We start from the raw sequence: 9,418 nt of genomic DNA, 5'->3' as shown, positions 1-9,418 counted from the left end.
ATGGTGTTTGTTTATATTGTAGCGTCCCGAAGAGTTGGTGCTGCAGGGAATTTGTTCTGTAGTGTTTATGTTGTGTTGCGGCGCAAATATTCTCCCAAAATGTGTTGGCTGTCGTTTAGTGTGGTTTCCCTTTATGGCACATGTTTATGACAGTGTTGTTTAGTGTGGTCTCACTATATGGCACATATTTAGGACAGTGTTGTCTAGTGTGGTCTCACTATATGGCACATATTTATGACATTGTTGTTTAGTGTGGTCTCACTATATGGCACATATTTATGACAGTGTTGTTTAGTGTGGTCTCACTATATGGCACATGTTTATGACAGTGTTGTTTAGTGTGGTCTCACTATATGGCACATATTTATAAAGTGAAGTGAATTATATTTATATAGCGCTTTTCTCTAGTGACTCAAAGCGCTTTTACATAGTGAAACCCAATATCTAAGTTACATTTAAACCAGTGTGGGTGGCACTGGGAGCAGGTGGGTAAAGTGTCTTGCCCAAGGACACAACGGCAGTGACTAGGATGGCGGAGGCGGGGATCGAACCTGGAACCCTCAAGTTGCTGGCACGGCCACTCTACCAACCGAGCTATACCGCCCCGGTGTTGTTCAGTGTGGTCTCACTATATGACACATATTTATGACAGTGTTGTTTAGTGTTGTCTCACTATATGGCACATATTTATGACAGTGTTGTTTAGTGTGGTTTCCCTATATGGCACATGTTTATGACAGTGTTGTTGAGTGTGGTCTCACTATATGGCACATGTTTATGACAGTGTTGCTGAGTGTGGTCTCACTATATGGCACATGTTAATGACAGTGTTGGCGTTGTTTATACTGCCACCCTTAGTGTGACATGTATGGCTGTTGACTAAGTATGCAGGTCATTTGGTCGTGTGCAGTATGTTCAAAGTCAAGATGATTGCATTATTAGTTCGTTATTGTATTGGGCACATTGAAATCTTGGTTAGGCTCTGTTAATTATAGACTACCGTATTTCCTTGAATTGCCGCCGGGTATATGGTATGCGCATGCCTCGATTTACCGCAGGGTCAAACTCGTTTTGCAAAATAATTAGCGCATACCTAGAATTACCGCCGGGTAAGTCACGTAACATAAATATATGCATAGATCTACATAACATATGTCCCGAGTCCTGTGTGCAACATCCAGCATAATATATCACAATTGATTATACTGGTATACATTGTACCGCTGTGTTATAACGCAGGCACTTGGGAGCCATTCAACAATTACGTACCGGTATGCAAAGGGGGTGGGGTTGGGGGTAAAAATCCTGGGGTGGAAATGCGCACAATTAAGTACCATCATTTGTATAGTAAATTTTGCGTACAGGGGTTGGGGTCAAAATCCTGGAGAAAAATGCGTACGTAATTGTTGAATGACCCCTTGTAAAAATAAAGAGTGTCACGTTATAATTGCCTTTTCAGACCCAAACAAAAAGAACTCCCGGGATGATTCATTGTGCTTTAAATTTTATTGCGGCATTAAGCGATGTCATGATTATCCTTACATCACACTCAAATTTATAAGCGCATGCCTAAATTTACCGCATGCCTTTGGTAAGCGCCGGAGTGAGAAGAGGTTTTAAATTAATTACCGCCGGTGCACTAATTCAAGGAAACACGGTATATCATTTGTGACTTTTTTTGTGTAAAACGGACCAAACTCGCCACAAAATTAACATCAAAATTCATCCATCCATCCATCCATTTTCTACCGCTTATTCCCTTTGGGGTCTCAGGGGGCGCTGGAGCCTATCTCAGCTACAATCGGGCGGAAGGCGGGGTACACCCTGGACAAGTCGCCACCTCATCGCAGGGCCAACACAGATAGACAGACAACATTCACACACTAGGGACCATTTAGTGTTGCCAATCAACCTATCCCCAGGTGCATGTCTTTGGAGGTGGGAGGAAGCCGGAGTACCCGGAGGGAACCCACGCAGTCACGGGGAGAACATGCAAACTCCACACAGAAAGATCCAGAGCCCGGGATTGAACCCAGGACTACCCAGGACCTTCGTATTGTGAGGCAGATGCACTAACCTCTCTGCCACCGTGCTGCCAACATCAAAATTGATTTTTCAAAAATGATTTTAAAGATTGGAAGTTGCCGTCAATCCCTCGTTGGGTGCTCGGCATTGTCCGTGGGTGCTCGGGCCCCGAAGCACTCACAAGATCGAGACGCGTAACAGCCAATCAGGAGGGCTGACACGCCGGTTTCCACGGCAACGGTGGGCAGCTTGTGGGAGGTCCTCTCTGCGGGCATTCGGTCGTCGTCGCTGATTTCAACCGTGAACTTCGGTGCTGGTGCTGGTGCTGGTCAGGTGGGTCCACTGACACCCGGGGACCGGGTCCTGAACCACGTCACGCGAGGCGCAAACTTACAAGAGAAAGTGTCGGAGAAAGTGGGTACGCCGCAGCACACGATGGGACGGAAATCTCCAGTCGGCATTTTCTGTATAAATGTTTGTGTGAGTGTAAAATATGTAATTCGATTAATAATCTTAATTTAAAAAAAAAAAAAAGTACTTTGCCCTCCTCGCGTCCCAGTGCGCGTGCGCACTCAGTCTCGCGCCCTTTTGGACAGCAAGTGTTTTACTCATCAATCGTCTTGACGTCCACAGAAAGCCAAAGTTCACGGAGAAATGGAAAATAAACGTATGGGGTGTCACAAAACAAAAAAAGGGAAGAGTGCGAAGAAGATGGAAAAAGAGGGTTTTAACGTGGTTGACGGCAGTAAGTATCAAGAAGAGGCTGCAAACATATTGAGGTTAGCTAAAACTATGACTAGCATGACTGGCGTTAGGTGTGGTTTTATTAGTATAACATACCTCGTATCCAGGGTGTTCAAAGTGCGGCTCAGGGGCCATTTAAGCCTTGCAGCTCGGTTATTATATTTGCGACACATTCTAGAGACCAAATAAACACGCCCTGGACTAGAATATTATACATTTAAAAAATGGAACCTAAAAACCAAAATGGCCGACGTTGTGTGTCCTTACTGTTCATGGTCTTCCATTAATGGTGTGTCTGTCATGATGAACATGTGTACACTTTTCTTGCAGGATATAAGACGTTTTTTGAAAGCCTTCAAAAAGATTTTAAGGCTCCAGCATGCACCCCCCGAGAAGGACAAGTGGTAGAAAATGTTTGGGAAAATATTTTAGTTGGTGGAATAATACTAATATTGGTAAACAATACTAATTAAATATCTCAAGGGGGTTAGGTTAGGCTCCAGCACCCCCGCCACCCCAAAAGGGACAAGCGGTAGAAAATGGATGGATGGGTTAGGTTAGAATTATCGGCCGATAAATGCGTTAAAATGTAATATCGGAAAATATCGGTATCAGCTTTTTTTAATTATCGGTATCGTTTTTAGTTTTTATTAAATCAACATAAAAACACAAGATACACTTACAATTAGTGCACCAACCCAAAAAACCTCCCTCCCCCATTTACACTCATTCACACAAAAGGTTGTTTCTTTCTGTTATTAATATTATGGTTCCTACATTATATATCAATATATATCAATACAGTCTGCAAGGGATACAGTCCGTAAGCACACATGATTGTGCGTGCTGCTGGTCCACTAATAGTACTAACCTTTAACAGTTCATTTTACTCATTTTCATTAATTACTAGTTTCTATGTAACTGTTTTTATATTGTTTTACTTTCTTTTTTATTCAAGAAAATGTTTTTAATTTATTTATCTTATTTTATAATTTTTTTTAAAAAGTACCTTATCTTCACCATACCTGGTTGTCCAAATTAGGCATAATAATGTGTTAATTCCATGACTGCATATATCGGTTGATATCGGCATCTGTAATTAAAGAGTTGGACAATATCGGATATCGGCAAAAAGCCATTATCGGACATCCCTAGTTAGAATAGTTCTTCTCAAATATGTCACGCTTGAAACCTCGCTTCGAAAAAGCTGTGCACCTAAAAACATGCTCATTGAAGTCCTTCATCTTGACTTGGTCGTTTTTTTAAATGACAAAAGGAAAAAATCAGCACAAATTGTTTTATAGGTTAAAGTTGTATATATTGTGCTACTGAGTCATGATGAACTTGTGTACACATTTCTTGCAGGATATAGGACGTTTTTTTGAAAGCCTTCAAAAAGATTTTAGAGAGAGAAGGACAAGTGGTAGAAAATGTTTGGGAAAATATTTTAGTTGGTGGTATAATACTAATATTGGTAAATAAAACAAAACTAAACATCTCAAGGGGGTTAGGTTAGAATAGTTCCTCTCAAAGATGTCATGCTTGAAACATCGCTTCGAAAAAGCTGTGCACCTAAAAATATGCTCATTGAAGTCATTCATCTTGACTTGGTCGTTTGTTTAAATGACGAAAGAAACAAATCAGCACAAATTGTCTTATAGGTCAAAGTTGTATATATTGTGCTACTGAGTTAATGTTGCTGATAAATTTGTTTTAAAAAAAAAAAATTAAGTTTATTTTAATTTTTCAGTATCAAATGGTTCAAGTCGGTCAAAAAATTGTTATGGTTTAAATAAGGAATATTATTTTATTTTTATTTTAGGTAAATGTATGCACTTTAAAACGTTTCTGTTACAGTCTAAAAAAACTGTTATTCTTTGTCGCAAGTTGATCTATATTACTTCTATATATATTACTTATTCCTTTAATGTTAAAGGTTAATGTTCTTTTAAAGCATGGGATTCTCTAAAGAAAGACTTAAAAAGTTGCAAGAATATCTTTGAGTTTAAAAAGAGTTACAAAAAGAGACAACTGGAATTATATCAAACTGATTTTTGATTTTGATTGGACGTGTCTTTGTGAAAATGCTTAAACGAAAATTAAAAAGTATGTTGGAATTCTGGTGTTGGTGGAGGGAACAGTTATAAAGTCATCTAAAATCATTGGTGTTAAAAAGGGGGCAGATAAATATAAGAATAGTATTCTTCCATCTCTTCCTTTCTGATCATGGAAATGTATAAGAAACAAAAATCAATGAAAGTCAAATGTACGTGGCTTGTATATATGCATTTTCATGAAAGGAATAAAAAGAAATGATGATGATGAATGTTAGTACAAATACAATGATATTAGGTGTATTTGTAACAATTTTATGGACAATTTACATATTTATAGTGGTGGCGAAGTGGGGGAGGGGACAAAAGGATTTCTTCTTCATGGTGGGGGCACTGGGTTGGATTTAACACTCAGTTTCCTCCTAAGCTAAGATCTGGCTCTTTTGTTCATATAGTTTAGCATAAATGAAATGACCTATTGGTTTTAGTATTTTCAATGTAGAAAATGTATTAAAATCATCTTCCATTTCTCTGCTTTGCTGGAAAAAGTTTGGACACCTCTGCTCCAGACAGCATTAAGTTATGTCAGCGAATCAAGGGGGAGGTTTGTAAATGTTGAGGTTAGCTGAAGCTACAACGAGTCAAAACGACAGGTTACTGTTGTCTGATCATTTGTCCAGGTCATTCAGATGTGAGGATGGAAAGAGACAAGAAGAGAAAGAATGAGGACAGACAGGAGAAAGCGACAGGTTGGTCTACTATGGAAGTGTAGTAACAGTAATTTCTAAATATTGTTTATAATGAAAAAATGCATTAGCAAAATGTGTAATGTATGCTTGTTTGACCATATGACTTAGTGGAGAAGAACAGACAAGAAGAGAAGGAGACAGTGATGGAGTCTGCTATAGAGCAGACCAGTGATTATGTAAGGTAGGAATAATTCAACTAGCGAGGCTACAAAAACCTACATGTGGGGGCGGGGCCAGTAATGTGTCCTACATATGAACATTCCACAACTTGGTGTGGAAAAAATGCAGCCGAGTTGTCAGGTTCTGGTTCAATTAGCTGTCCTCGGATGAAAGAAGGTTTTGATGTGTTCTGTTGGAAACAATTCCTTGTTGTGTGAGGAGCAAGGGGCGGGGATGAATATGTTTGCTATGTCATGACGTCACAGATGGCGGGGACTTCGAGACATGACCGAGATATGGCGCTGAACGCCAAGCGTCAACTGTCGGTGTGTTCTGACCCAGTGGAAAGACTCCGCCTCCAGTGTCTGGCCAGGGGTTCGGCTGGGATCAAAGGTCTCGGCAGGTGGGTCTCCCCAGGACCCCTTTTGAACATTCGAGCCATGTTGGCCTTGCTCAGCATCACTGTCAACTCAAAAGTTGAGCTGAGTTTGTCCCGCAGAGTCTTCAGGATCATGGACGACAACCAAAACCGTACGCTGGACTTGAAGGAGTTCCTGAAGGGAGTCAACGACTACGGCATCCTGATGGACAAACAGGAAGCTGCTGCTCTCTTCCAGCATTTCGACCGTGACGGCAGCGGGGCCATCGACTTTGACGAGTTCCTGGTCACGCTAAGGGTAAACAAAGGTCAACATGCGTGCGCTAGTGGTGTGTTTCTGACACAAGGTCATGTGTTACACAGCCCGCCATGTCGAAGTCCCGCAAGGAGGTGGTCATGCAGGCCTTCCGCAAATTGGACAAGACCGGCGACGGCGTGATCACCATCGAAGATCTGAGGGGGGTTTACCACGCCAAGTACCACCCTAAGTACCAGAACGGGGAATGGACAGAGGACCAGGTCTTCAAGACATTCCTGGATAACTTTGATTCTCCCTACGACAAAGACGGCAAGGTAAGAATTCCCAGGACATGGTCCGTAAGACGTCCCAAGTGCTAAGCTAATTAGCTGGAATGTTGTTTTCCGTGAATGCCAAAGCGCCTCCCTCATCTTTGTAGGTGAAGATTTCTCAGGCTGCGTCTCCTCGGTTTTTATATGTTGAAGAATAACGAAAGAAACCACACCGAGCAAAGTTTTGTTCAAAACAGATTTGTTGTGCTGCGCAGGTGACGCAGGAGGAGTTCATCAACTATTACTGTGGTGTCAGCGCCTCCATCGATAGCGACGTTTTCTTCATTCTGATGATGAGGAAGGCCTGGAAGCTTTGAGCGAACGTCAACTTATTAAACACCATGATGTCATTTTGCCTCCACTCATTTTCTGCCTATTAACAGAAAGCTACGTCGGCCATGTTGGAGTCTGGATTACTAGTGCCTACTGCTATGCTAACTGCTAAGTCACAGACTAGCACATTAGCATCCATGCAAAATGGCAGCACTGCTCGCTCGCATAGTTGTTTTTTTTTGTTCATCCAAATCACATTTCTTCAAATACTTGACGTAGAACAGGTTTCGCTCACCCTTCTAGAAGCTTCTGTCCGTGACGGCTAGATCAGGATCACATTTGATTTCAAATGGGATCTTGAGGAATTGATCCTGAAAGAACCTGAACAGGATAGTTAGCATCAATCCCTTTCTGTATAAATATTTTTATTTGTAAAGTCATGTGACCAAAATCAATCAAGCCCTTTTTCTGGGGTGTCGCTAAAAAGCTCAGAGGTCAGACCCGGATGAGGAAGTCGAGACCAAGTGAGTTGGGAATGTGCAGCGTCTCTAGGCTGAGGGCGGAAGGCGCGTATGGTAGGAGGACCGGGAATGTCTGCTTGGTGTCCAGCAGAAGCTGCGGCGGGTCATTGCGCTCCTGAAGGCAGCTCTGGACAAACGGAGCAAAGCGAAGAGCGTGGTTACCGCTAGCAAACAACACGCTAGCAGCACAAGTATGATGTCTGACCTGGATGTTCCTAATGAAAGACACGGTTACGCGCTCCTCAAACTCGTTGAGGGGTGTGTACAGGTTGAGGATCTTCACGATCTGTGGGCACAGACGAGACAACATGAGCGGGTTTTCCAACGCCGCCTGTCAAGTGTGGGCGGGTGGGTAGGCGGAAATACCTGTTGGGAGTTGAGACTGGTGCAGAGCGAGCAGATGGCGTCGGCGTCCTGCGACGTCTTCTTCTTGACCTGCAGCAGCTGGGCTGCCTGGATGATGGGTTGCAGTGTGGCGGCGGCTTGGCTCTGGTACAGGTTGTTAGCTCGGAGCCACTCCTCCATTTGGCTGGTGTTGTATCTGCACACAGGCAGCGTACAGAAAGTGATGCGTTGAGACACATAAACACAGAAAGTGGCCGGTACCTGAGCTGCATGCCTGTGCTCCAAGAGCACACGTCCTTGCGGAGCAGCAGGTTGTTTAGCGTGACGGCATTGATGCAGTGGAAGAGCTGACGGACCACCTGGCCCGCAATTTCGGGGTCCAGCCCGTGGTCGCGCATGATAGTGTGGAACTGGCCCAGCTGCCGGATCAGCGCCTGAAGTGTGTAGCTGCTGGGTCCGTCGCCATCAGTGTCCATACTAGATGAGCGGTTTCGGTAGCCCATGGGCTTAACGCCCGCCAGGCTGGGGATGCTCTCGCTCTCCAACATGGCGGAGACTGAAAACAGTTACATATTAGCTGTAGCTAGTATGTGACATCGTAAGGCTTAACGCTTCCACTTGCTAACCGATCATTGGCTGGATGACGGACTCGGCCACGCGGATTAGCTGTTGGTAGATTTGGATGGACAGGTCGCTCAGCACCTGGCGGTACTCGGCCAGGTCAAAGTTCTTCAGAGAATGTTCATTCTGTTTGGCCGTGTTGTGGACCATAAACGCCTGAACACACATACGGCCATAGAAAAAACACTAAGCTTCCCGCCCTGTCGGCACAAGATAGCTGCTGATGCTCACCTCGTCGCCGCTGTACTGCTTGAGGCAGTGCAGGAGGCGGCTGGTGTTGGCGAGCCAGAAGGAGGTGGTGTCGAAGTCGTCGTTCCTCTGTGGGCGATATTGCTTGATGGTCAGAAGTGTGCTGACGCCGCCACATGACACGTGCAGCACTCACCTTGAGAACGCGCTTAATGGCGTTGATGCTGGCGGTGAGCAGAGCTTCCACTTTGTTGTCGTCGTTGATGTAGTCGGCGTGGCGGACGCACATGAAGAGGACATATGCCGGCAGGCACGGGACCGTTCCTGACACGTCATCCGGTCTCATGTCTGGAAAGGGTGCAAAAGCCGAGAGGGGGCGGGGCTTGATTGCCTTTTCCTTTGGCATCTAGCAAATGAAGCGTGGTCCAATGAGGTCCTGGGGCGTCGGCACTCACCTGTGATCAGCAGCTTGATGAGCAGGGCCTCGTCCTCCTTGCAGTACTCAAACATGCCCTCGAAGTCCTTCTCTTTGCGCTGCAGCGTAACCTGGCGGCCCAAGTCCGCTTTAGCGCGACTGCTGCGAGAAACTGAAGAGACGGACATCATGAAGACGGCAAAAGGACTACAGTGATTACCTGAGTAAGTTGTTACCTTCCAGCTCCTGGACTTTCTTCATGTAGATCCTCAGCTGCTTCTTCAGCTTACGCTCGTTTTTCTCCAGCTTCTCTACGAGCTCCTTCAGGTCCTGTGGGCAGGACCACACCAGCCTCGTCATGTGACATGTCACAC

At 44.4% G+C, this 9,418-nt stretch overlaps 2 protein-coding genes across 14 annotated transcripts in view; one reads left to right on the top strand and one right to left on the bottom strand.

Annotated features, from left to right (window-relative positions):
• Positions 1-2,230: 2,230 nt before the first annotated feature.
• The window catches only part of capslb (calcyphosine-like b), a 39,056-nt gene continuing 31,868 nt past the window's right edge, over positions 2,231-9,418 (top strand). Inside the window, exons 1-6 of one of the 12 annotated variants that reach the window (XR_009823616.1) lie at positions 2,579-2,770; positions 5,504-5,572; positions 5,681-5,753; positions 5,998-6,134; positions 6,231-6,408; positions 6,474-6,683. Coding sequence is in view for 1 of the 12 variants with exons in the window: in XM_062030882.1 (XP_061886866.1) it covers positions 2,461-2,505; positions 5,998-6,134; positions 6,231-6,408; positions 6,474-6,683; positions 6,896-6,997 (672 nt within the window). In the remaining 11 variants the exon portion in view is untranslated. Of the gene's footprint in view, positions 2,506-2,576; positions 2,771-5,372; positions 5,573-5,680; positions 5,754-5,997; positions 6,135-6,230; positions 6,409-6,473; positions 6,684-6,895; positions 7,116-9,418 lie in introns of those variants that run through there. The other 11 variants (XR_009823614.1, XR_009823613.1, XR_009823612.1 and 8 more) reach the window with 11 other exon arrangements.
• Positions 7,285-9,418, bottom strand: part of myo5b (myosin VB) — a 30,682-nt gene continuing 28,548 nt past the window's right edge. The window contains exons 32-40 of one of the 2 annotated variants that reach the window (XM_062030880.1): positions 9,281-9,374; positions 9,085-9,216; positions 8,826-8,977; positions 8,672-8,758; positions 8,446-8,596; positions 8,081-8,375; positions 7,841-8,015; positions 7,680-7,760; positions 7,285-7,601 (exon numbers count right to left, since the gene is read on the bottom strand). In XM_062030880.1, coding sequence (XP_061886864.1) covers positions 7,449-7,601; positions 7,680-7,760; positions 7,841-8,015; positions 8,081-8,375; positions 8,446-8,596; positions 8,672-8,758; positions 8,826-8,977; positions 9,085-9,216; positions 9,281-9,374 — 1,320 coding nt within the window. In that variant the 3' untranslated portion in view covers positions 7,285-7,448. The remainder of the gene's footprint in view (positions 7,602-7,679; positions 7,761-7,840; positions 8,016-8,080; positions 8,376-8,445; positions 8,597-8,671; positions 8,759-8,825; positions 8,978-9,084; positions 9,217-9,280; positions 9,375-9,418) is intronic. The other variant, XM_062030881.1, reaches the window with a different exon arrangement.

This window comes from Entelurus aequoreus, linkage group LG21 (assembly GCF_033978785.1).
Source record: "Entelurus aequoreus isolate RoL-2023_Sb linkage group LG21, RoL_Eaeq_v1.1, whole genome shotgun sequence".
NCBI lineage: Eukaryota > Metazoa > Chordata > Actinopteri > Syngnathiformes > Syngnathidae > Entelurus > Entelurus aequoreus.
Note: the sequence above shows the minus strand (reverse complement) of the source record. Positions and strands in the feature narration are given on the sequence as shown.